Consider the following 27,856-nt stretch of genomic DNA (forward strand, 5'->3'; position numbering starts at 1 on the left):
ATCATCCAATAGTACCAGAGAAGTGGATTCATATGTGCAGAGAAAAATAGATCCTGCAGCCAGTCGTATCAGTTTTCATATTATTATGTTTTAAACTAGATTGTGAATCAAACATTTTGCTATTCTAACAGATAAACTTAAGTTATATTTTATATAGATAACATGTAATATATTCTATGTTCTGGGGGTTGGAAGGCTCAATCAAAACGAAGCTATTCTGATATCAAATACGATTATTTACATGCAGCATCTGTTCAAATGTAATATTTGCATACAGAGGGCTGGACATTGTTTTGTTGCATTCCTGCGGAGGGTTTGACCTTTGACCTGGTTGTTGCATTCCAGAGAGGCTTGTCCTGCAGCAGCACCACAGCCAGCCCGGGTCTCACTGCTTTCATGCTACAGCGAGACCATGTCGAGCTAGTTTAGGCATAATAGCGACTGTTATCAGAGACTAGCAGACACCGTAGCATCGTCCCGAGCTAAAAGGAACACCTTGTTTTGGGTCTACACAGTTAACCTATAACGTAGTTAGCCATTTTGCTCAGCAGCTAAACCGCCACCGAGGTTGCTTTGCAGACACACAGCAGGCTCGCCGCAGACACCAGCGCAGAGGAAATGAAGGACAAACAAAAGAGAAAGAAGGAGCGGACCTGGGCGGAGGCGGCTCGCATGGTAAACAGCCAGTTTTGAGCATTTAACTCGCTGCATGTGATTTCTGTGTGGATTGGTGTGAAGTGATGGCTACAGATGTGTTGTTGTGTTGGGATATTCTCCTCACGACCACCGCCGGGGCTCTGCTGTGATACCAGCCAGCTAGTAACAGCAGCACAAACCTTGCCGGCAGGCGGGTTATATTGGGTTTAAATGTTATCGAGAAGGCACATTTTACGTTTGCTGCATGTCTTTCTGGCTGCTGACATAGAGAGCCATGCAACGCGACATGCTAACCCTGGCTAGCACGCTAACATCCACCTCTCCGGTTTTGAGGTCTTTGTTTGCTAGGCAGCAAGCTAGCTAGCCTCACGCCAATTACCATCTGAGCAACCCGAGTAATTTAAAAGATAAACCAGCACTACGACAAGTTAATGCTCATCATGAGAGCAAAATGGTTAGTTAAATGTAACATTGCTGTAATGGCCAACTTCGTGTAAGAGTAACAAACTGAGCGTAATGCACGCTCTCGTTACCAAAGCTAAAAGCTAACTACTAACACAGCTGTCTTGAACATCCACATCGGCACCGAGTGGTGCAGGAAAATAAATAAATCCTGTCATAGGTTGTTTAATCATCCTGCCTCTGTGGAATATTCATGAGAGGCATTATCAATAGATAGGAAATACTATTAGTCACATGAAACATTTGTAAGCTAAGCTAGGTGGGAATTATTTCCATAGGAAATCAACTTATTTAATTAAAAGGCAAACTGACAACAGCGGTAAGCCAAATGTCGGACAAATAAGTAAGTTCAAGATTGTGTAAAATTGTAGTCAGGTGTGTTTTTTCCACTGGGTTTAGTGTTTTTCCTCAGTGTGAGGGCAATGGGTTCACTAGCTGCTTCTATTGGACAGATACACCCTTGTTTTCTCTATAGCTTCATATAGCTGCTATATCATAAACAAGTGCAGAGCCAAAGTGAAATTAGAATGTCCAGATTTTCATCGAGAAGAACAGAAAACCACATTTACAGTCTCTTAGTAGGGTACAGTTTCATAAATTTCTAAAGATGACTGTGTTGCATAATACGTTGTGCTATTCACTCATTTTGTTAAAACAGAAAATCAATTAAAGGAATGGTTGGGACTTTTTGAAAGCATATCCATATTCTATACTCACTGTATATGAAATACATTGGAAGGATTCAGTTTCACAGTTCTTGTTTATGTTCCTCATTGTGCTGCAGCTCACCATATATAAACTTAACACAAAAAGTAAGGATATTTGTGTTTGGTAGATTATTTCTTTGTTGTAACAATGCTTCTTGGCAATAAATCTTATACTGTTGGAAAGCCTGTTTATTTCCCTTTTTAAATGGTGCCATATTTGTAAGGAACATGCATTTGTGGGATGAGCAGCAGAGCTGAGTATGTGGATTGCGCCCATGAAAAATTTGCCAAATCGTCTCTGCCAATGCCAAACAGCTTATACTGCCATTGACTCTTGTTTGGTGTTTGGTGGATTGGATGATTGAAGTTTGAAGAAACAAGACATATTTAAGAATTTATTCATTTAACAAACAGGAGCCTTAGTAGCATGTGGAAGAACCATACACAGCCACAACAGCCTGGCACCTCTTCCTCATGCTGGTCACCAGCCTGGTCACACACTGCTGTGGGATGGCATCCCATTCTTCAATCATTATTTGTCGCAAGACAGCCAACGTGGTTGTGTTGGTTACTCTGGCACGAACAGCATGCCCAAGCTGATCCCACAAGTGTTCAATGGGGTTGAGGTCAGGACTGCTGGCAGGCCATTCCATCCTCTCCACTCCCTAATTCTGGAGGTAGTCTCTGATAAAGCCCGCTCTGTGGGGGTGAGCGTTGTCATCTTGGAGGATAGAGTTCAGTCCCAGACTGTGGCGATATGGGATTGCCACTGGTTGCAGAATCTTATCTCGATATCTCTCTGCATTGAGATTTCCTCCAATGATGACAAGCCTTGTTTTTCTAGTGAGGGAGATGCCGCCCCACACCATCACACTGCCACCACCAAAAGATGTTACTCTATCGGTACAGCAATCAGCATAGCGCTCTCTGCGTATTCTCCACACTTTGACCCTATGATCCAACGGCCATAGGCAGAATCTGGACTCATCGCTGAACAAAATGTTCCTCCACATGTTCAGGTTCCAGTGCATGTGTTGCTGACACCAGCGCAAACGGGCCTGACAGTGAGGGGCAGTCATGGCAGGCCTCCTGGCAGCCCTATGAGACCAGAGATTGGCTGCGTGCAGTCTTTTCCAGATTGTCTGAGCAGAGAGCCGTCGGCCATATTGTCCTGCAAACCTTGACTGCAAATCTATAGAAGACAGCCTACAGTACCTAAGTGCTGACAGGGTGAGGAAACGGTCTTCTTGGGGTGTCATCTTCTTGGGACGCCCACTTCGCAGCCTGTCTTTGACATCACCCGTTATATGGAACTTTGCCTTTACTTTGGAGATGGTACTAGGGCTCACTCCAAATAATGCCACAACTTGGTTTTGCGGAACATCAGCTTGAAGTTGCCCTATCGCACGGGCCCTATCCAGATCAGTCAAACGTGGCATGCCGATTCTTGGAGCAGACACCTACTGACCACTGTAGCAAGTGCTGCCAGTCAGGCACCTGATTGGCAGCACCTGGGGGTACCAGAAGCTCAAAACAAGAGTCAGTAGCAACAGCAAAACAAGCTGTTTGGCATTGGCAGAGAAGATTTGGCAAATTTTTCATGGGTGCAACCCACATACTCAGCTCTGCTTCTCATCCCACAAATGCATGTTCCTTACAAATGTGGCACCATTTAAAAAGGGAAATAAACAGGCTTTCCAACGGTATAAGATTTATTGCCAAGAAGCATTGTTACAACAACGAAATAATCTACCAAACACAAATTTCCTTACTTTTTGTGCTAAGTTTAGTTAAGTATATTTAACAACTTCTCAATCTGGAACAATATAAAAACATCCACATGTCAGGGTTTTTCTCGAGGCATAAGCAAGCAAGCAAAGTTTATTTATATAGCATCTTTCACAAACACCAGCTACAGAGTGCTTTACAGTCAAAGAAATAAAATAAAATAAAATAAGCAAGTCTCAAGTATATAATTACAGTGTATGTTCAATACATCCAACAACTTCCACTTTTATTTATTGCAAAATAGCCTTGCATCCCGTTCAGACATGAAACAACATAAACAATAAAGGAGATTCTTCTCATATCTTTGTTTGGGGTGCGGGGAAAAAAAGAGGACCAGCACTTCCTCCTTTAATTTTCAATTCATTACTTGAATAGCAAGCCAAGCACTTTACATACAGCATGTGAGAAAATAGTAGATAACGAGAGTCCTGACTTGATTTGTCATTTTGTGCTTTGTGCACCGTCTGGCTTTATTAAACAGAGGCCAGAATTCTCTAATAAATGATCAAATCTATTATGGGATTAACTTAAGAAGTGGGGCGAGCATTTACAAATGTCATTAATTAAGGCTTCAACATCAAAATAAGATTTAAATCCAGACACCAAATAAAGCAAGCACCATGGCTCTGTCTGTAGTGAACCTGTCATGTCTGAATAAAGCCATAAAAAACATTTGTGTAACAGGCACCTATGTCTGAATGTCAAAAAGCCGTTAGTTAGTTTAACAGATCGACAAAACTAGTAATGTTTCTTGTGTGAAAAAGGGCTAGTAGTGACCCTAACACTCACTCATAGACTAACACTAAGGAATGAGCCAGGGGTGGACATGAGAGGGTTTGTTACTCTTTCTATTCAGCATAGTTTGGACTGAGGCCGAAACAGAGAGAATAAGACGCATTTTTAATTTTTGAGGTTTTAATGCGGATGTGCCCAGAGCAGAGCAGATAAGTGAATTTTTATTGAAAAAGTTTCATCAGCAGTAGAATTTGGCAAAGATGTATGCAAATATACATGTATGGTAGGAGTGCAACGGATCACAAAACTCACGGTTTGGATCATATCACGATTATGAGTCACAGATCGGATCATTTTTCGGGTCAGCAAAAAAAAAAAAAGGAGCCAAAGAAAACTTTGCTTTCCATATATTTTGTAAAAAACGTGCATCAAGGAACTTTTGCCCATGATCTTAAATGAAAACAACATTCAAGATGTCCAATGTTAAAATAAAATCTTAAAACATATATAAAATATTCAATGCTCAATTGTTAAATTAAATTGCAATATGAAGCATGATACCTTCCTCTTATAAACATGGTAGGGGCACTGGCCAGGCCAATATTATGGAATATTTTAGTTTATCACAGATATATCTTTATCTGCGTATGTGTCGCCCAATCAGTAACAGGGAACTTTGGATTAACAGGCAATATGTTGACATCAGCGCTGGCTGAAAAAGCTTTCCTGCGGCTTGCATGGAATAGATTGAAACAAAGGAGGAAGGATAAATACAAAAAGACAAAATAGTTATTGATGACATTTATTGTAACTATTGAAAATTCACATAATATTCATAATACCGGCTACATACAGTATAGTCCAGATTTTAAACAAAGTCCTACAGGCTTTATATTAACTTTAACAATTTGTGTTGTTTATAGTTGTTATTGGTGTTAATTAAATTTTCAGCCGTTTGCTAATTTCAAACATGCTCATAATTTCTGTTGGTGTGAAGTTTTTGAAGATTATTTTGCTCCTTACTTACAGTGTCTTGGTCACAACTATTTATCAGATTCTTTTAAACCTTTGAATGAGTTGAGCTCTAAGTAGAATGGGAAATCTCCGCAGGTTCCTCATTCCTGAAACATGAAATTTACAAATTAAGCTCTGCTACTAACACTGCCAAGGTTTTTCCTGCCTGTCTAACTCAAAGGTGGGCAGCCTTTGTATTACTGGCCGCTGCCTTTGTTGAAAAATTCCAGCATGTGATCTCGACGGAACGATAAAGGTGGAACTCATTTGTTCAGTGCAGCACCCGGACATCGCACAGCGCACACGAGTTATCTTGTACTTCATCTTCAAAATTGTTATCCGCCAGTTCTGTTTCATATTGTATTTCAGTGGAATAAGAACACCAGTGAATGGTTTGGCAAAATAGTGCCCTCTTTTCTATTCATTCAGTCAAGATTCGGTTTTGAATTGAGAATCGATATTGAATCAAATCGGCACCCGAGTATCATGATAGTATTGAGTCAGGAGATAAGCAATATCATCCCAGGCCTACGAAATCACCTCTGTCATCTTGGTATAACATTTAAATCTCTATGGACACCACACCGCACACATTCTCCATCTTTTGCCACCTTTGTCTCAAAAAGATCCAGAGAAAACCCTGCACTGCTTCTCTCTACCCCTCTCTCTCCCAAACGCTGCTGTTTTGTAGGCCTCCAGTTGATGCTATTTATTCCCATTTTGTCTGTTGTATTTTTGGCAGTGAATCGCTTCTTTAAAATAGCTCTTAGATGATTTTTGAGGTAGTTGATTATGTAACTTCATTAGGAGATGCGTAGTTGGCGCTTGTTCTTGAGTGGGGATTGACCTTAATTTGTCTTGTATTCAGGCTTTTTTTCTGAACTAGTGCAGAAGTGTTTGTCAGTTTGTGTGGTAAAAACAATGTGGTTGTTTTCCAGGTTTTGGAGAACTTCTCTGATGCTCCTATGACTCCCAAACAAATCCTCCATGTCATCCAGACCAAGGGGCTGAAAGAAATGCGGTCAGACACACACACACACACACACACACACTCACACACACACATACACACATACACACACACACACACACACACACACACACACACACACACATAAAAGAAAATCACATTATTCCAGTGTTGCAATTGAATATCTTATGTACATATCTTGTATTTTTAGCAAACAGTGAACTGATCACACAGCATACACATCAACTAAATATGTCTATCGGTGTGGTTATGACTGATTTCTTTTTTCTTTTTTTTCTTTTCCTCCTACATGGACCATGTGACCTGCTGCTGTCCTAAACAGGAGGTAGGTTGGAATTGTGTCAAAGGAAATGAAATGACTGAGCCATTGCAAAGTGACTGGGCATAAAACAGGGGCTTCACAATTTAATAACAAGGTTCTAAAATTAGGAATGGCTGCCACCTTTTTAAAAGTAACAAAAGATTCCCTAGAATTAATTAGAAGAAAATTGATTCTTTGTACTGTGCTCATCCTATGACGCTGTAATAAAATCAAAGAAATTTGATTTAAAAAAAAAAATATTCTGAAAAGCAGATTGAAAATCTTTGCAATGTCTGTAAAAAGTTTGAAATTCTAGGTTGTAGATAACAGAAGATTTGAGGACTTTAGAGTAACACGGAGGTTTCTTTGTGCTGATTGTTCAGTGTTGTATTTTACAAAACCAAATTATACTTTGAAAAGTATTTAGTCTTCATTAGGAGTAGGAGATATGGTCACGGTAAATGTAGTTTGACATCATAATATCAATATACATTGTATATAGTAAAGTTTATGCAACATCTATTAAGAATTTTTTTATAGATAAAATAAGTATCTAACAAATGCTTCCACTGCAGTGTGTCCCCTAAGTTGATTGGTTTGGCCTGGCGGGGGGTGATAAGCAGCCACGCATTTCTCTGTTCTCTATTTCTCTGTTAAGCGTCTGCAGGTTAGGTTGATCCATTAGGGATGCACGATATTATCGGCACATCATCAGTATCAGCTGATAAAAGCTCTAAAATTAAATATCAGCATCGGCCATTTCTGCCAATTATGAGAGGCCAATTTGTTGCCATCCCCTCCGCCGCCTGACTGTGCTTCCCTCCATGGACTGTTTCACCCTGACGGTCTCGGTGCTTCCTCCACAGGCTCCACTTCACTCAGCTGCCCGTCAGACCCGCTGCTTCTTCCCACTTTAACCTGAATAACAAACCAGGGCTCAGTGCTCTGTTTGGATCCACATGCAGAATCGGGGCTTCCCTCCTCCCTCATGCTGTGGCTAACGCTCCACTAGCCTTTCAGCTAACGTTAGCCCGGGCTCTCCATATGGATCCAACCAGAGCACCCAGCCCCGGTTTGTTATTCAGATTAAAGTGGGAAGAAGCAGCGAGTCTGACGGGCAGCTTGCGTGAAGTGGAGCCTGCGGAGGAAGCACCGGGACCGTCAGTTTGAAACAGTCCGTCGAGGAGCTGCTAAGTTCGGCTGCACAGATAGGAAACACCTCGGCTGACAGGATGTACCACTCTGTTTGGAAAAAAAAATCTTTTTGGTTTATAATGGCAGTTAACTAGCGTATTGGGTGCTTTACCGCCACCTTCTGTTCTGGAGTAACCCTTCACCCCCCTTCGCTTTTCCAGCAGTTGGGAAAAACAGACGTGACTTTTCTTGGTCTTGACAAGCTGCAGCATTTATTAACTGACACACTGCTGCCTGTACTGTACATTTACTGTCAGATTGATAACTTACTGCTAACCTTTTTCTTTGCTCTGCTCGCATTCACCGTCACCTTTCCGACACTCGCTCTCTCGCTTAACCACTGCTTACGCACCGCCCTATTCCTTAAAAGGAGTTACACTACCTGCAGTCACCCAGGCAAGAACACAGACGTTAACTTGCATATCGAAACAGCACTGCTCCTAAACGCTATTAATCTGAGTCTGAATTGACGTTTGGTGTTAATTTAAGCATTAAAAAAATATTTTTTGGCCTGGCGGGGGTTCTCGTTCAGGCCTGTACTATTATAGGGGAAACACTGCACTGGATTAGCAAAAAATACTTCATCACACTGATGCAAAAATCTAATAAAAATCCAATATTGAAGTATTAAAGAACAGTCACGGCAAAATATAACAAATTGCTAAATATGTATTATTAGTGTGTTATATCACATGAAGTGTTTTGTCTTTGTATATGCTATATTAGTATATATTAGTATTAGTATATGCTATACTAGTCTAAGTTACTGTCTGTCATGTTGTTGATATATTAAAAAAAACACACTAGCACAGTATAAATTGTGTAGAAAATCTTTGATAGTTGGCATATTTATATTTTGTCATGGTGTGCAGTATATCACTCTGTTGCCCAACCCTTACCCTCATGAGATGGACTGCTATGGCAAGCTTTTTGTATTGTACATTGATGTTAAATTCAGCACCAGGTAGCAGTAACATGTCTTTAGAACTGGTTTTGGCTTCAGTCTGACTCTGTATATATGTGTGTGTGTGTGTGTGTGTGTGTGTGTGTGTGTGTGTGTGTGTGTTTGTGCGTGTGTGTGTTTGTGCGTGCGTGCGCAGTGGCACAGCTCCTTTGGCCTGCCTGGTCACCATGCTGCACTCTCAGGTGAGAGGAGACAGAGTTAAGAACAGCATCTTCTTCAAGCTGCCTGGACGGATGAGCCTATTTACTCTCAAGGTATTCAAATGATCCTCTTCTGTCTAATAGCTCACTGGCAGGTCATATCAGCTTACGTTAATGCCGTGAGTAACTTTATGACAAGACAAAATTTAACTTGTCTGTTGTCATGTTAAAAATGCTTTTTGCAGCTGGTATCTGGACCACTCCAAAGACCACTCCACTCTGTTATACCGCTGTACATAGCAAATGGACTTTCTGTAGTTCAAACAACTCCACCAGAGTGAGACATCTACTCTCTGGAGGATCGCATCAGGAGTAGCATTATCCAGTTAAACACAAAATATGTAATTTTCTGTTGCGAGGGGTCTCTCAATCAAACAATAACACAAGATGGAGTTTGATGACATTGTTCAGTAGCGTGGGATCATGGGAGTAGTTGTTAAACCACCACTGCGTCTCCTGGTTAGGATTCCTTCAGTGTTTATCAGATCAGCAGATAATTCAGCTCCCGGCTCTCCAAAACAAAGGGACCTGCTGATTAAAACTGGTAAAAACACTGAATAAAGCAGTTTCATGTTAAAAATAACTGTTTCTCCCACTGTTTGACGGACAGAGGATATCTGGAGGGGCTGCAAGCCAAGCTGCCGCTAACGCTTGCTCGACTCGTTTCTCTGATGACTTAAGATCCAGACATTCAGGAGGTTTTTACCAAGAGCCGAATCACCTCCTCTCCAAAAGAAACTGACCTGGTGATTAAAAGTGGTAAAAAAATACTGAATAAAGCAGTTTGACGTCAAAAATCTCCCACGTTGTTCGGTGGCCACAGGACGTTCAGAGGGGCTGCGAGCCGAGCTGCAGCTAACATTTGCTCAGCTTGTTTCTCTGATAACTTGAGATCCAGACGTCCAATGACTAAAATCCTTTATCCAGTTAAAAGATATAGTTAAAAACAACCAAGATCTAAAAAGTGTATTGTAAAAATCTGGTGTAAAACAGGATAAAAAGTCAATTTATGACAACTTCTGGGAGACAACCAACACACTGATGCATGCGCAAAGGGGATATGATGGCATTGACAGGCGACCATATGAAACGGACCGTTAACTTGATTAAAATTACAGATTTCTTTTGATATGAATCTTGTTGGAAACATTTGGGATAATATAAGTACACAACTCAACAAAATATATAACATAGGTTTAGGCGTTTTTAGACATTTTAATGTGGAAAAGTTACATATTAGGCCTTTAAACTTTCAATCTTATCATATCAATAATGGAATCTTATTAATAAAATATTTTTATACAGTACACACTTAAGTATTTAGATCAAGTAGCTTGTGTCAGATTTGGTAGCTTTAGCTGTTAATGTGTCCATATACGTATATTTAAATCAATACAAATATCTGATTGGACTTTGCTGATACCCAATATTAAAGGACTTAGATCAGGGTGAAAAAACTTGATCGGGACATACCTATTATTATGGACACCAAAGGAAGCCAGTATTGATTGGTGGCTATAATTGCTTTTAAGGATATGTACACTACAGGATCAAACTGACAAAGAAAGGTAGAAAATCACATTTTAGTCCTTTTTTATTTTGAAAAATGTAAACATCCAACAATGTCTCATTAGCCGTAAATATTACTGAAACAGTTTAGTTGTGCTGCTGTGGAAAAGGAAAACTTTCCTCTTTCCTTCAAGTAGTCGGGACACCTGCTGACAGCTGCTTTTTGATGATTTATGGTTGCTCCGAACTGGTTCTTACGACATCCAACCAAGGTGGAAATCAGATCTGTTTATAAATGTTCCAAACAGCTTCACTCAAAGGCAACCATCACAGAGAGGGGACGGGGACAGAGACACACGATATTGTTTAAATATGGAGATAACAGCACATATTTTAATAATAGCGTTGCACTCGGTCAATGTCACGGGAGGATCGTCCAGCTCAGGTCTCTCATTTGTCATTCTGACAGCAGCGCCACTACATGAGCATGGGTAACTAGGGTAACTCGGCTAAGCCAGCCAGTTGTGTACTGCCAAAGCATTCCGGGTGGAACAAGCACTCTAGTTTGACGTCATTTTTTGGGTCACAGAACATACCGAACTGAGGAAAGTCACGTACCGAAGCAAACGTCCTGTACCGAACGGTTCAGTACAGATACACGTACCGTTACACCCCTAAGGGGTTCAATCATATAATATGGAATAGTTTATTGTAGCAGTGGTTATGATGCATGACCACAAAGTCAACTGATAGGAAAAAACGTTTTGATTTGAATCACACATGCAGAGAATACTGTGACCTGCTAACTCTGTACTGTTCATGTGCCATAGAAAAATGCCCTCCAGTGGACAAAGACAACATCAGAATCAGAAACACCAACAGAGCCAGCCAGCGGCACTGCCCCCCCAGGCTCCAGCAGCAGCACCCTAGCAGCAGGTGGGGCCATGGCCTCGGTTGGCCCCACTGAAGCCACTGAGCAAGAGAGCTGTGACTCCACTGAGACCACTGCTGCTGCCAGCGGAGACAATGATGGTAACACCAGTGACCTCTCATTATCTACACCAGTTCTCCAGAAATTTTAGGTCACCAGTGACCTACTCTTACATGTGAGCTACAAAGACCCATATGGAAAGATTTAAAAAAAAAAAAAAAACAAAAAAAAAAACATTCTCTTTCCACGGAAGAAAAGGTTGGATTAGATCGTTCTTGATAATATACTGATATGAGGACAGAGTACTCCTGGCAATAGTGCAGACCTTGTCTTTGTTTGTGTGGATGCTGCTGTTATCTAAATCCCAACAACCGTGCAGTTGTCATCCTGGCAGTGAACCAGCTTACATACATTAGCACAGTATGCTTTCACTGATGTAGATACTGATCATAGTCCCATCTGTTTGATTGTGTCTCCTGCTGATGTCGACTCTAATCTTACCACCTTTTCCTTTATAATTATGCCGATGTATCTTAGCTTTATATCTTGTCATGTGCACACCAGTTGGCAATACAATAGAATTTTTGACCCCAACTGTGGTTACTGCTGTTATTTATATAGTATTGCCTATTTCTATGCTTTTACTTTCCCTTTGGGATTAATAAAGTGTCAGTCAGTCAGACAGACACATTGAATTCTATTCATTTTTCAAAAATGTGAATGCTGACAAGCATTCACACTATCCAAATCAAGAAAATGCATTTCCTGCAGAAAATGCATGTGAATGCTGACAGCTGGAATGAATTTCAAAACATTGCTGAAAATGCAGAAATCTGAAATGAATTTTGTTGAAGCTGAAAGGTGAAATGCATTTCACTGCACTGCTGAAAATCCTGGAAGCTGAAACGTAAAACTGGCAACATTGGAAGCTAAACTTTATTAGATAAAGAAGCAGAGTTGAAATATATTGCTATAAAAAGCTAAATTAAAATGCTGTCAAGGATGGAAGTTGGAATATAAACAGCCTGAAAAGACTGAAAGAACAAATGCATATAAGTAGTTGGACAGAAAGCAGTTTTTGAGCGTAATAAACCTTTAGAGCTAAGTAGCTAGAAAGAACGCAGGATTTGGGTGGAATGAATCTTTAAACATAAAGCGTTAGACAGAATGCAGTATTGGGGCGGAATGAACCTTTAAACTTACAAGTATTTAGACAGAACTCAGTATTTGGGTGGAATAAACCTTTAAAACAGGTCTAAAAATAGCTTCACAGCACAGGTTGCTATGGTGACCGTGCACCCCTCTGAGTGATTGAAAATTGGGGAGACAATCTGTTTCTAGGCCAAAATCAGGCACGAACAACTTCCTATAACTCAAAAATTAAAAGTCACAGTGAAAAAATGTCTTCAGCATGAGTGACCCGAGACTTCAGTGGCGACACTGATGTAGGATATGTTTCTGTATGATTTAAAATAAAGGAGCTGTGATAATTTATATTTGATCATCATTTCCGTTTTTGACAACGAATTTCACACCTCAGATTACATTGGAGTGAATGAGACTGTTGGACAGCACTCTCTGTGCTTTCGGGCAATTTACTCAAAAACCGTGAGTCCTATTCTAATGGAAGTAACATTGGATGAGAGAGGACAAGTTTGTCTACATTTTTTGTATAAATTGTGCTTGTACAGTGTAAGATGTGGAAGTAAGATCATAATGTTTTGAAGAGATGTCATGAGTGACATCACGCACTCTTAGTATGAACATTCCGTGCAATACACACTAATGTAAAATTCTGAGAAGGACTGAAAATTTCATAAAAGTTGAACTGTGATTGTGTAAAAACCGTACAAGATATCAAAAAGCTGAACACAAGTTTAATAGCTGAAAGTCTTGTGACCCATTTAAAGCTAAAATGAAATCTCTAGCTGAAAGTATGTGGAAGTAGTTGAATGTCAAAGTGGGGTGGGTTGAAGAGGATTTGAACATTCCGTCCATTCATTTCAATGGCAGAATTTTTTTGGAAAAAGCTGAATATTTTAAAAAGTATAAAAGGTATAAAAAAGCTGAACACACACATAAATGTCCTTCAAGAGCTGAACATTTTGATAGTTGAATGGTTGAAATAGCTGAAAGTGATGGAGTTGAAAGGTTGCGAAAAATGTACGAATGAAGAAAAAGAAACATAAAGATTTGGATAACTATTGTTATCTGTGTGTTTTAACTATAAAGACACACAGAAAAGTGACTTTTGTTTTGATACTATATTACTAAATCTAATTAAAAATACTTGTTGTGAAAATAGAATTTAACAATTTCAAAAGCCATCCGATCTCAAATATTTGCGGGGGCACATTCCTCCTTAAGTTGAATGGGCACGATACCTCTGGGTCAGTTTGAAGTAGCATTAGCAGCGTTACTCGCCTTGTGTTGAAGCCTCTTTTGGGTAACTTTTCCCCTGTAACTCATTATTGACACATTAGCAGAGAGGAGAAGTAGCCTCAATCTTTGCTGTGTTTATATCAACAACTTTCATTAACAGTGGTTTAGCTTAATCTGTATTAATCACACCATGTCATCAGCCAAGCTCAGTGTTGCACATCAACTGTGGAAGGAACAGGAGCATGAAGCTCTACTGATCCAAAGCTCCAGTCTAACAGAGAACCACTACTTCTGTGCATGTGGTCATCTCAACAATCCAGGGAATGATTTAACTCAGTATTTCTAGATGAGAAAATGAAAGACCATTCTAGGCTTTATGAATGCTGTGCATGTGTAACTGTGTTTTTCCCTGACCCGCAGCCTCGGTTGATGAGAGCTCGTCCAGTGCGTCCTGCTCCACAGAGCTGCAGGCTCCCAGCAGCCAGCCTCAGACCCGCCTCAGCAGAGCAGCAGGACAGCAGGGGCGGACTGACACACAGCAGACCCAACATGCTCAGCACGCCCAGACCAGACTGAGCCGCTCCAGACAGGTCAGCACCATGCTTGGAGTCACTGGGAAATAACACATGTTCATTAGTCAAGGATTTACCAGCAATTATTCAGTGCCGTTCAGTGTACTGTTTCTGTTTTAGAGTTGATTGTGGATTTATCTTAACAAGTTTAAAACAGTCATTTGCCATGTCTCTCAGTCATACCATGTGTTTGGGCTTGATCTATAGAAGAACAGGAAGACTATATACTGACTGTAGAACTGTGACCATCTTACCATTCTGTGTTGCTACAGTCAGGGAGGCAAAGGAAGAAAGCGGTCATGATGCCTCGCGTCGTCCTCACCCCTCTTAAAGTGAATGGAGAGCATGTTCCCTCAGGTAAGAACCACTTGTTTGTCCTTAGAGCAAAAGCATATATAACGAACCAGTATTCAAAATACTGAATCCTGATCAGCCTGACAGGTCAGGCGTTAACATTACCTTAATGTATAAACACAACCGCTAGAATGAATAAAGAGAAGATGTAAAGCACACTGCCAAGAAAATAAAAATGGGTTTATTTGAATCCATTTACCAACTACTAAGGCAAGACATCCAGTAGAGATAACACGGGCCAGGATAATGTCACTGTGTGTGTGTGGTCTTTGGTGCTATAAATCTGGAGATAGCTTTAGCATTTGGCTGAGTGTCTGAGTTAAAGGGGTGCTTTTTACTGCGGCAGGGCCCATGAAGAGAAGCCGAGGAGGGGTGGATGTGGACTTTGAAACACCAGGCTCCATCCTGGTCAACACCAACATCAGGGCTCTCATTAATGTGAGGACCTTCTCAGCCTTCCCTGCGCACTCCCAGCAGCAGCTGCTGCAGCTGCTGCCAGAGGTGGACCGCCAGGTACATTGTTTTTCTGTCATCATATTACATACCCTGATATAACTATCACACTCAGTCATAGAAATCAAAAAAATAATAAAACCCCTTAGACCATTGCTCTGCCTCTTTTTCAACTGCAAATTCTCTCAAAATCATGATTTAAAAAAAAAAAAAATTCTGTTTATTTATTTATCATGTTGTATTAAAACAGCAATTTACACAGTCATCATTAGTTAGATCTTTACAGAATGATCCATCTTTTCAGCATTTCAGTGTAATTTATAGAATGCAAAAAAGCTTGAAAAGAGCTTGTATTCCCCTGCTTCCCCTGCTTTCCGCTGAATCACAAGTCAGCTGGTTGATCTGATCCAAAATGGAAGTTGGATTTTTTAGAACCACCACCGGTATCCCCCTCTCTGCCATGTCCTACTTTGCCTCCTCTGCCAAGCTGTAAATCACTGAGCCGTCCTTATAAAACACTCTCAGTCTGGCCAGGAATGGAATCTGGAATCTTATATTATTTAGTGCAGCTTTCGCTTCTGCATTCTCCTTCCACTTCCTCAGCAACTCTCGTGTATAGTCGTGGTCCAAGTGTGCCCTTTTTCCTTGGAAATTTTTCTGCCAAGCTTTTTTAAGCACATTGTTTTTCATTCTGTGGCTTGAAAACTTGACCACAATTGATCCTGGCGGGGCTTCAGTCGGCGGTTTCAGAGCAGTCGACTGGTGCGCGCTCTTGATATTTAGCGCTGTAGAAGAAGGGAGCTCCAAACCTTTCATTAGCAGCTTTTCCACAAAGGCAATCATTGATGTCATGCTTTCTTCAGCTTTCTTTTTCCCCAAGTCAGTCAGTTTAGCCTCTGTTTGCACCTGAAGCTTTACCAGCTCCGACAAAACATCCTCCGATGACTGTATTCAAGCCTCATATATACATAATAAATAATAAATAGATAAATAAAAACCCCATTGCTATAGTATGTATATGGTAGTACTCTTAAGTGGGAAGTTCCAGAGTGTCTCAGAGTAGAGTATAGCACTGGTGTGCATGCATGTTTGTGCTCCTTGAGAAAGAAAGTCTAAATGTGTAAATAAAGAGTAAATTAGTATAAAATAGGGACGGGGAGAGGGAAGGTGAGACAAAATATTTAGTGGGTGGAGAAAAAATGGTAAATGGATGGGCTGTACTTGTATGGCACCTTTCTAGTCTTCTAACCACTCAAAGTGCTTTTTACACTACAAGTCACATTCACCCATTCACACACATTCATACGCTGATGGCAGGGGCTACCATGCAAGGTCCCAACCTGCCCATCAGAGGGAATCTAATCATTCACACACTAATGGCACAGGAGCAATTTGAGGTTCAGTATCTTGCCCAAGGACACTTTGACATGTGGCCTAGAGGAGCTGGGAATTGAACTTCCGATCATCGGATTAGTGGACAACTCACTCTAAAGTAAGAATACATAAATAAATAAACGTTGGGGTCTAATCGTGGATGAGTTAGGGCTGTAGTCTGCTGGTCGATTAGTTGGTCGATATGTTCTCGTCCGACTAAATTCTCATTGGTCGAATAATCTCCATGTTACTTTCATAAGGAGAAAAGTGCTACATCAGTAGCTTTCCAGGATTAATCCATTATTTCCTGCAGGGGGAGGGACAGACTAACAAATTACCTTTTAAAGTTTACTGAACATACTGAATGTTTACTGAATCAGTGTTTCTCCTATAATTATCACAACGTTTGGGAGTCTCTGAGCAGCGCTGTTCCGGTACGTGAGGCAACTTCTGTGTCATTGCCTGGGAAACTATTGGTACCTTAACACCGTTAAGGAGTACGGCATTGAGTAGTGTGTTTGCGTAGCGAGTGGGAAAGAGTGAGTGGCAAAGAAATGACGGTGGATGCGAGCGGAGCAGAGGAAAAGGTTAGTAGTAAGTTGTCAGTCTGGCAGTAAATGTACAGTACAGACTACAGTGTGTCAGTTAATAAATGCTAAAAAGTCACGTCTGTTGTTTCCCCAAGTGCTGGAAAAGTGAAGGAGGTTAGCTCCAAAGTTAGCAACAATGGGTTAGCCTAACCTGAAGACAATAAACAGAGAAATAGAAAACAGAGAAATGTGTGGCTGCTGAGTTCACTGTGCACTCTGTCCCATTACATCCATCCCCCCGCGACTAATCAATTAGTTGAAGATTATGTACGATTTTCAGATTTTCATTGACTGACTACAGCCCTAGTATGAGTACACCTGGAAGAAAAACAAAAAAAAAGCAACCCATGTCCCTTCAAAAGCTAAACAGGTAACTAGAGTAGCTTGGGACCATAGGGGAACTTAGGGGTATAACTTTCCTCATATTAATTTACTTAAAGTCTGATCTAAATGTGGATACATATTCTGTCCAAGATTTCCAGAAGCTCTCAAACTTCTTTTGTGCAAGTCTTAAAGCAAATGTTAGTTTTCCCATCCAGTCCTCAACCATAGGAGTTTCTGTTCTTAACCATTTTCTTGTGAGAGCTTTTTTGCTTGTTGTTATCAAAATGGTCGTTTTCAGTACCTTTTCCATAATAGTCTTAATTTTTTCCCAATATTGCAGGAATGGTAGACAACACAAGAACACATGACATTGGTTTGCTTTGTCTTCCCCACAGGCTCTCCAACATGAAGTGTCTGTTTAAAAAAAAAACAAAAAAAACTCTTGTGCTAGCATTTTGAAGAATGGGCTGAAGTACTTTTCCATTTTTGTTTATTTAATCTTTCCCACTTTCCCTCTTGTCATGCAAAAATTACCCTCCTTTTTCCACTTTTCCTTTATATATGTTGTTTCTTCTCCCCTTAAGTCTTGTAGCCCATTGTATAACTTCAAAATATCGATTTATATCTCATTAGGAAGACCTTTTAAAAGCCCTGATTTATCCTGTTTAAGTCTCCCTTTTTTAATGTTCTCCCGATGTAATGTCTAAGTTGTAAGAACCTATAGAAATCTTCATTCGTTAATCCATTTCAATACAGATTTTTTAGTTCATGGAAGTTCCTCAGTGTTCCTCTTGTATAGAGGTCATTGTATTTTATGAGTCCATTTTCAGCCCATTTTTTAAATATAGCAACTGTTTTGTTGGTTATAAAATCTGAGTCATAGGCTATCCATTTTATCAGATGGTAAGGTTCTTTGGTCTGGTTTTTATCACATTAAAACTAAATTTTGAGTGATATCTTTATCCATGGGTTAGCCTCTCTAACATATGTGCACAGTGCCCTGTCGCCTCTTATAGCTTGCAGTGGTATGTCACTTGATATCTGACATTCTATCTCTTTCCACTTTGCTTTGTAAGACGGGTTACATATATACAGTGCTGCTTGAAAGTTTGTGAACTCTTTAGAATTTGCTCTATTTCTGGATAAATATGACCTAAAACGTGATTAGATTTCCACTCAAGTCCTAAAACTAGATAAAGAGACATCAGTTAAACAAATGAGACAAAAACCTTACACTTTTTCATTTATTTATTGCGGAAAATGATCCAATGTTACATATTTGTGCGTGGCAAAAGTAGGTGAACCTCTAGGATTAGCAATTCATTTGAAGGTGAAATTAGAGTCAGGTGTTTCAATCAATGAGATGACAATCGATTGTGAGTCTGGGATGCCCTGCAAAGAAATCTGTTTGGCAATGAGTAAACACCACATTCCAGGATAAGAACCTTATCCCATCTGTGAAACATGGTGGTGGTAGTATCATGGTTTGGGCTGCTTTGCTGCCTCTGAACCAGGGCAGCTTACAATCATTGAAGGAGCTATGAGTTCTGAGTTGTACCAGCACATTCTATAGGAAAATGCCAAGGTATCTGCCTGTGAACTCAAACTCAGCAGAAAGTGGGTCATGCTGCAAGACAACAGCCCTTAACACAAGTCATTCTACCAAAGAATGGTTAGAACAGAAGAAAGATAATGGTTTGGAATGTCCGAGTCAAAGTCCTGACCTTAATCTTATAGAAATGCTGTGGAAGGACCTGAAGCAGGCAGTTCATGCAAAGAAGCCCACCAGCATCCTTGAGTTGAGACTGTTCTGTAAGGATGATTGGGCTAAAATTCCTCCAAACTGATGTGCAGAGCTGCTAAACAGTTACTGGAAACACTTGTTTGAAGTTATTGCTGCAAAAGGGGGTCACACCAATTACTGAAAGCAAGGGTTTACATACTTTTGCCTCATACAAATATGTAAGATTGGATAATTTTCCTCAATAAATAAATGAAAAAGTTGATTTTTTTTGGGGGGGTCTCATTTGTTTAATTGGGTTCACTTTATCTAGTTTTAGGACGTGTAAATATCTGATCACATTTTAGGTCATTTATGCAGAAATACAGAAAATTCTAAAGGGTTCACAAACTTTCAAACAGCACTGTAGATTAGTGTTCTTATTTGGGCTGCTTGGTTGTAATTTTTAATGTTTGGGAAGGAGAGCCCTTCTTTTTCTTTAGATAACTGCAGTCTTAAACCTGATCCTAGGCCTCTTTCCCTGTCAAATAAATCTCAAAATCATTTGTCCAATTCTAGGAATTTTTCATTTGGGAGTTTGGCTGGAATGGTTTGAAACAAATATAAATGTCTTGGTAATATGTTCATTTTTTATTGTTTCTACTCTCTGTACTAATCTAGGAAGGGCAACAGATTCCATCTTGTCAAACTAGATTTAATCGTGGAGATCAAAGGTTCATAGTTTATTGCTATAATTTTGTCAAGGTTTTTGGGAATGTCCACTCCCAAGTACCTCATTGCCTCATATTCCCAGTTTATTTTAAATGTGTCTCTAACATATTGAATTGGGATGTAGTTGAATGTGAGTACCTGGGATTTGTGGGCATTTAGTCTGTATACTGATAATGAGCCATATTCTGTTAACTGTGGTCAATTCTGGGAAGGAGGTATTCAGGTGCCCCAGGTATATTAAAATGTCATCCCCAAATAGAGCTATTTTTCGATCTTCTTGAGCCATCTTAATTCCATTTATTCCCTTGTTCTGTCTCGTTCACTGGCTCAAAGGCTCTATAAAAACCACAAGAGAGTAGATAAGAGAGAGATAAGAGTGGGGACATGGGGCAGCCCTGTCAGCATCCCCGTTCTAACTCAAAAGTGCCTGACAATCCCCCGTTCATCCTTATCTTAGCTGTTGGTTTACTCTATAATGCCTGTATTGTCTTAACAAATTTTTCATGTCTAACCCTAGTATAACAGCTTCCTCATTGTTCTTTTTTATATGACTGATTACATGCAGTGTACGTCTGATATTGTCCTGGGTTTGCCTTTGTCTTATGAAGCCTTTCTGGTCCAAATTGATAATCTCTGGTAGAATTGTTTCAAGTCTTCTTGGTAAAATTGAAGTGAGAATTTTATAATCCTGATTGAGTACACTGACTGGCCTATCATTGGAGCAGTCCAGCCTATCGTTCCCTTCCTTTGGTATTACTGCTATCACCGCCTCCTGCTAAGACGGAGGGATTTCGGTTATTTTGGAGTACCCAATTGAATGTTCTCGATAGCAATGAAGATAGTGACTCTTTAAAAGTTTTGTACCATTCAGCAGTATAACAATCAGTTCCTGGGGATTTATTAGTTTTGAGTCTTATATATATTGCCTTCTCCAGTTCCTCAGCTGATACGTCAGCCAATAGAATTGTGTTCTGTTCATCAGAAATTTCAGGAAGGTTAAGAGAATCAAGGAGAGAGTCAGTCAATTGGGCTCCCTTATGGTATTTCCGGGAGTATCGAGTTTTATAGTATTTTTGAAAGCAGCTGTGAATTTTCTGAATTTTATGTTTCACTTCTTTAATCTTTGATTCTGTATATTACTCTCTCCATTTGTTGCTTCTTTAATTTATAAGCCAGGTGTTTAGCTGATTTATTACCTATTTTGTAGTATTTTTGTTTCAGAAGTGTCAGTTTTTTCTGAATATCTAAAGTGTATATCTCATTTATTTGATCTTTTATTACCGTGATCTGTTGGTTAGTACTTACTTTGGTTCTGTCTTTATTTTTTCTTTCTAGATTTTCCAATTCCAGTTCTAATTTGTTTAATTTCTCTTGTCTAACTTTTTTGAAGTGACATTTTTGCAGTAATTTTCCCCCTCAACACTGCTTTGCAGGTGTCCCACAGCATTAGGGGGAATAGTTTATTTGAGTTTAGTCTCCATGAGAATGATTTTGTCCTACTACTAGTATCCAGTTCCATATAGACAGGGCTATGATCAGATAAATCCCTCAATCTACTTTTACAGGACCTTATTCTGTTGATGTCTTTGTTATACATAAAGAAATAATCAATACTTGAGTGGGATGTATGTGGTGCAGAGTAAAAAGTATAGTCTTTAGCCGTGGTGTTCAGCTCTCTCCACCAAGGGCCTGATGTGCTCTTTCAACCCTTAGATCAGCTCTATCAGGAATTCCCAAGTTCTCTTTTACTAAGTTTTCCACAAACGCTGTCATCATTGGGGAATTATCCTCCGATCCTTCTACTATACCGTGGATTCTGATGTTGTCCCTTCTTGACCTCTTGACCTGTAGTTTCAACAGTTCCATCATAGCTTCTTCCATTCCCTGTACTCTTTCTTCTGCTTCTGAAATTTGATTTTCGGTTTCGTCTATTGTTTATCTATACTGTTTGTTTTCTTTATGTCATCTTTTACTTCCTTGAGAGCGTCATAGTATCAATGCCTTGTGAACCTCATATAGCACTTGATAAAGCTTTAACTGAAGGCGTTTTTTTTAAGCAAGGATCGGGGAGCTCTGAAGTTAAGCTGCTACCATCATGGCCACTTGTCCGGAAGTCCCAGCTAAATGGGTTTTAATTGTGTTAATTGTGTTTAATTGTGTCGCTATCAGCTATCAGAAATGTCACCAGTTGCTGTTAATCAAAAGAGAAAAAGGCTCAAATATGGATCACTGCTTTATCTGGACATGTGACTGACAGTCATAATATTCTGTGTTGACAGAATGCCAGCATGCAATATGTAAATTTGTTGTGCAAGAATGTTTACATGAGTTACATGTGCATTGTTTTTAAATTTCTGTTAAGCTCAGCTCAAATTCACAGACAGTGAAATACAAGCCTTGTTTTGTCATTTTTGGTGTGGTTGGATTATTTTGATGTGTGTGTGAGGCATAGGCCTCGCTATTCCTCAGGTATTCATTATTCATTTCATTCATTTGCTGCTATTTGCACACTACAGTATATCCTCTCTCCATGCAGATTGGACCTGACGGTATGGCCAGACTGAGTAGTTCTGCCCTCAACAATGAGTTCTTCACCCATGCCTCCCAGAGCTGGAAAGAAAGGCTGGCTGAGGGTAAATGATTCCTCAATCATCGACAAGAGACTTCTGCCAGGCTTAAAAAGTCACATCAGATGAGACCTGATGGTAATGCATTGAGTACGGTGGGAAAGGAACTAGTGATAACAGCAGCAAAAAGTAGCGAGAAGGTTGTGATGAAGAAGGTGAGGAAATCATAAATACCAACAGTGAAATCTATGCTGAAAGGCAAGAATGTGCTCTAGCATTCTTCAAGTAGTGTGAATGAAACCAAGGTCATAGAAATGCACAACTTATACTACATCTGCATGATCTTGGTGAATCAGTCCATTCAGAGACCTGATTCAGACAATGTCCTACCTTTTGCAATTCTGATGGTAGCATTGTCTTACAACCTAACTACAACTGAACACCCACTGCTTATTTTGACAAGTGAAGAACAGCTAAGTCAGGTTTATAAAAATTTTTTTTTTTACTGGTATACAGTTCCAAAAAGTTCAGTTGCGGAGCTGCTCTTTTAAACATTCACGTGTGTTTGACCTGTTTAGGTGAGTTCACCCATGAGATGCAGGTGCGTTTCCGGCAGGAAATGGAGAAAGAGAAAAAAGTAGAGGCCTGGAAGGAGAAGTTTTTTGAAGAGTACCACGGGCAAAAGTAAGCACCAACTCATTTCATCCAAGTCTGACTTGATTATTTATACAACAGCCACTTTTTTTTGTCATATTGAGGTGATTCAGATTATTTAGAATAGTTAGAATATTGTTAACATCTATTAGTTGACCAAACATTAGTGACAGCAAATATCAAAACCATTATTCAGAAAAACTTGTAAATAGTCATTTTTGACTGCATGCCATTTATTTCCATCTGCCCTGTGGTCCTGCATGTAGTGTCAGACAACTTTAACATCACCTACATCAGTTATGGCCACTGTGTGAATAAGATGAATGTCAGTGTTTCCACAATGTGCTAAAATGTAGTTTGTGTACCTGTAGGTCTGGCCTGACACGAGAGGAGTCCCTAAAGCTAACCATGAGTGAAGCCAGTGAAGTTGCAGCCAGTGTGCTGGACAGTGATGTGGCTGTGGTGGCAACTGGTGCTCCCAAGAGACGCAGCGTGGGTCGGCGGAGGAGAGACGGCAGGATGAGGAGACGCACCCGGGCTGACCTGCGTCGCAGGGCCCGTCGGACCCTCTGCAAGGCCACCCCCTCAGCCCTGCAGTCTGCAGAAACAGCTGAGGCCAGTGCTTCTCTGAACACCTCAGCAGTTTCTATTGGCTCTCCCATTTCTGACAACACAGTGATTCAAGGTGAAGTGGTGTTGCAGACAGAGTGTGGCGTGGAGCTCCCAGCGGAGAGTGCCTCCATTGAGCCAAAGTCCTCCCCCACTCCAGAACCAGTCACATTGCCAGACCCCACACCTACTCCCACTCCCAGCTCCAGCCCCAGCCCAACCTCCACCAGCGCCAACGAAGAGCCCGAAGTTACGGCCCGCCTGCTCCCGGAAGAGGCTGCACCTGTACTGGCTTCCACCTCGTCCCCTTCGTCCTCCTCCTCCTCTTCTTCGTCTGCCTCCTCACCTGCCTCCTCACCTTCTGATGGACAGGGAGCTTTTGCCGCAGGCCTAGACTCCTCGTCATCCTCCTCAGCGTCCTCCAGTGCTGCAGTAGCTGTCGATCCCCTGGATGACACCGCCTCCGTGGTCACCTCCATCACAGGGGGTACCGCCACCAGCAGCCGTGAGAGCAGCCCCTCGGCCAGCCCAGCCACCACTCCTGTACCCAGCGCCCAGCTCAAGGAGCAGAAGAGAAGGCCAGATGAGACTCAGGCCTTCTCCAGCTTCCCCGAAAAGAGGCCACGGCTCGACAACCGTCAGTCCTTTCGTACCACAATTGACAGTGTCCGTTCGGAGAAGCCGCAGCCGACAACCGAAGAGCCCAAGGTGCCACCAATTCGGGTAAGAGTTTCCAGCCTAAACCTAAAGGGTTTGAGGCTCCTTTTTCTGTTCACAAAATTAATGTGCCTGTTCCCTAAATTAGTTGTTTCCATGTAAAGTTTGACTAACTGTTCTTGTGTCTCTGCCCCAGATTCAACTGTCCAGAATCAAACCTCCCTGGGTCAAAGGGCACCCTACCTACCAGATCTGCCCCCGGATCGTGCCCCCCGGTGAGGGCTCGCGGCGGTCGGGGACGGGGGGTGCGCGCACCTTGGCAGACATCAAAGCCCGCGCCCAGCAAGCCAGGGCCCAGCGCGAGGCCGCTGCTGCTGTTGCAGCCTCTGGCGACGGGGCAGGGCCGACCGGGGTCGGGCTGCGGCCTACTGCTGGGCTACCGGATAGCAGCAATGGACGACGAGCGCGAGAGCATCCAGGACCTATCGAGCCCGGAGGAGGAGGAGGAAGAAGGGGAAGTGGTGGGATGGAGGAGCAGGGATCGTCTTCAGGCGCTAATTCGTCTGGAACACAACTACAGCTTCTCAATGTAGAGGTCACACGCCAGCCATCCCCTTCCTTGTCCACTACCTCAACCTCCATGTCCTTGGAGCCCCCACAGACCCCAAGCCCTCCTCGAAAGGAGGCAGGTAGGGGGGCAGAGGCTGGAGAGGAAATAGAAGCAAAATCAACCAGTGCTCAGAACTCCTGCAATGGGCTCACAGACAAGGAAGCCGACTTACCCTCTCCAGAGCCTGACACTATATCTGAGTCTATAACCACTCAGCCAGCTAGGCGAAGCCAAGTGACTAAGTCTGCTGCTGCCCCCTCAGAGAGGGTTGACCAGGGATGTGAAAAACCCTCACTGGCCACAACCTCCATCCCAGATTCCCTTCCCAGGTTCGGGGCTCAGGGTGTGGATGTTATTCAGTCACTGGCCAGCTCCTGTCAGCCCAAAGAGAAAGAACAAGGGAAGGAGGCTGGACTGGGTGGTGTTATCCAGCATGGTTCCCACCGTGTTGACCTCCAGGAGGCACTCTCTTACTCAGCTACAGTGAGACAGCAAACAGACGTGTCCTCACCTCAACATGTGGACTCCTCGGTTGGAGAGAAAGATGATGAGGCTGGGACACATAGTGACTCCACAGAAACAGCTTCAGACTGTGAGAATGAAAGCCAGGAGGATCAGCAACAGCAGCCTGACCAGGACTGGTGCCCCCAACTGAGCACCCAGAGAAACGGCCAGCTGGTCATCTGCAGCCCTCCACCCCAAAACCAGCAGCCAGTCATCCAGGCCCATGTGTCCAGCCGCCATGGTCAGACCGTCATTCAGCCTTGCTTCCCAAACGGCCTGCCTCACCCTCAACACAGCTGCCCCCATTACCAGGACCACCAGTCTCTCTCCACAGCCCATGTACAGGCACTCAGGGACACCAATGTTGTGGTCAAAATGGAACCTGGAGATGATTGCAGAGCCTCCAGACAGAGCTCTGCTGAAGAGGATTGTCATGGAGGTTTAAAGCCTTCTGTCACTTCCCCAACAACTGCTGCTGCCTCCAAGAGACTGACCACCACAGCCAGACCAGTGTCCAGTGTGGAGGCCAACAACCCTTTGGTCACCCAGCTACTACAGGGCAGCCTGCCCCTGGAGAAAGTTCTACCCTCACACTCTGCCAACAGGCTGGAAATCAGCCGATTGTCAGGACCCCAAATCAGACCAGCAGTGGCAAGGACCCCAGGGCCTCGCAACAGACCTGAGGTCTCAGCCCAGTCTCTTAGCCCAGAACTGACTGCCACTTCTCAGAGCCACAGCAAGTCTCCAATAGGCTGCCCAGTCTCCTGTCTGATGGAGGCCCCAGACGCATCACAGTACCAGTCCCAGCAGCCTCCCGGGGCTGTCCCAGTCATCACCTCTCTGCCACCCTCCTCATCTTCCTCCAGTACTTCCTCCTCCAGAAGTAAATCAGACCTTAGCTCTCAGACCGCTGTGGAGTCTGCAGTTATCAAAGAGTCTCCTGGTCCTCAGCCCTCACAGGGGGCCACTCCAGACAGGCCCCAGCCAGTGTACAGGACCATGCCTAATGGCCCCTCTCCTTCCCATGCAGACCCCTGTCCCACAGAAGTGATGCCTACTATTAAGATAAACTGGCGGCCCCCTAAGTCTCAGCTCCCCCACGCTCACCAACAACAGCCATCTCCTGCTCCCAGTGTAAAGAATGAAGTCAGTGCAAGGCCCTCTTGCCAAGCTCTTGCCAAATCCTCCCCAACTGTACCACTGAGTGTTAATAAAAGGGAGCCTGGGAGCTCTGCGGACAACTACCTGAGTGGAGGAGCCATGGAGGGACTCCTCAACATGGAGATGACTTTTGCCAGGATGGCAAAGAAAGAGCACAGCAAAGCTCCATACTCCTCTGGCTCCCCCTCGCCCTCATCCTCTGCCTCCTCCCTTCCCTTCCAGCTGTATGGGAAGCTCCCCAAGCAGGGTGTGGGAGGAGTAAGCTACACAGCTAATGTGTCAGTGATGGACAACGGCGGTTTCTCCCGGAGCGTGGCAGACAGCGTGCTCCAGCTGCGCCCCCGCTTGGCGTCTGGCCAGACCACCCTCAGCATCCAGGCCTTTACTGACAGTACAGCCGAGGAGGTGGCGCTCAAGTGCTCGTGTCGTCTCAAAGCCATGATCATGTGCCAAGGCTGTGGTGCCTTCTGCCATGACGATTGCATTGGGCCCTCCAAACTCTGTGTGTCATGTCTTGTGGTCAGATAGTATGTGGAAGTCCCTGTGCACTGTAGAACTGCTATCTGTACAGTATCAGCAGCAGGACTGGCGGGGCTCCAGCATGTACAGAAGCCTGATTAGGGTAGAGCACACAGGAGGAGGCTGTCGGGCAAGATTTGCCTTGTATTATATAATTGGTCTGTATTTTTTGTTGTTGCAAATTTTCAGATTTTTTTTAGTTGTACTGATATTATTATTATTATTATTATTATTGTTGTTATTGTTATTATTATTATTATTGTTATTATTGTTGTTGTTATAATTATTGTGAAATTGGGGCATGATTGATTGTAAATTGTGCCTTTTTTGTTTTCTTTCCTCAAAAACATTTACCTCATCTCATCTTGCTCCACCTGTCATCATTTGGTGGCCATCATTGTTTTGGCCCCTCGTTTGCTCAGCAAACAGGGACTTATTGTTGTCTTTGCGCAAAGAAGTATTTTTTTAACCATTAAATTGAGTAAATTACATTGTTTCACTGGTCTGTGTTTTGAATCATTTCATGATTCCCTTAAACTCCCGTCTGTAATTACACTTAAGCACAGTGCTATAAACAAAGAAAATGATAAGTGTGTGTGTATGATTAGAAACTCCTCCTGA

At 42.2% G+C, this 27,856-nt stretch overlaps 1 protein-coding gene across 2 annotated transcripts; it reads left to right on the plus strand.

Annotated features, from left to right (window-relative positions):
* The first annotated feature begins 317 nt into the window (after positions 1 to 317).
* Positions 318 to 27,726, plus strand: asxl1 (ASXL transcriptional regulator 1). Of its 2 annotated transcripts, XM_044351279.1 has the most exons (11): positions 322 to 675; positions 6,302 to 6,385; positions 8,948 to 9,067; positions 11,353 to 11,554; positions 14,256 to 14,425; positions 14,680 to 14,764; positions 15,108 to 15,274; positions 22,491 to 22,587; positions 23,100 to 23,205; positions 23,547 to 24,507; positions 24,638 to 27,726. In XM_044351279.1, exons 1-11 carry the CDS (start codon positions 619 to 621, stop codon positions 27,242 to 27,244), a joined length of 4,656 nt encoding a protein of 1,551 aa, XP_044207214.1. In that variant the 5' UTR covers positions 322 to 618; the 3' UTR covers positions 27,245 to 27,726. The 2 variants fall into 2 exon arrangements, 1 of the variants encoding a protein (XP_044207214.1); XR_006403412.1 differs by lacking the exons at positions 23,547 to 24,507; positions 24,638 to 27,726 and having other exon boundaries at positions 318 to 675; positions 22,491 to 22,659; positions 23,100 to 23,149.
* The last annotated feature ends 130 nt before the right edge of the window (positions 27,727 to 27,856 follow it).

The sequence above is a fragment of the Thunnus albacares genome, chromosome 5 (assembly GCF_914725855.1).
Source record: "Thunnus albacares chromosome 5, fThuAlb1.1, whole genome shotgun sequence".
NCBI lineage: Eukaryota > Metazoa > Chordata > Actinopteri > Scombriformes > Scombridae > Thunnus > Thunnus albacares.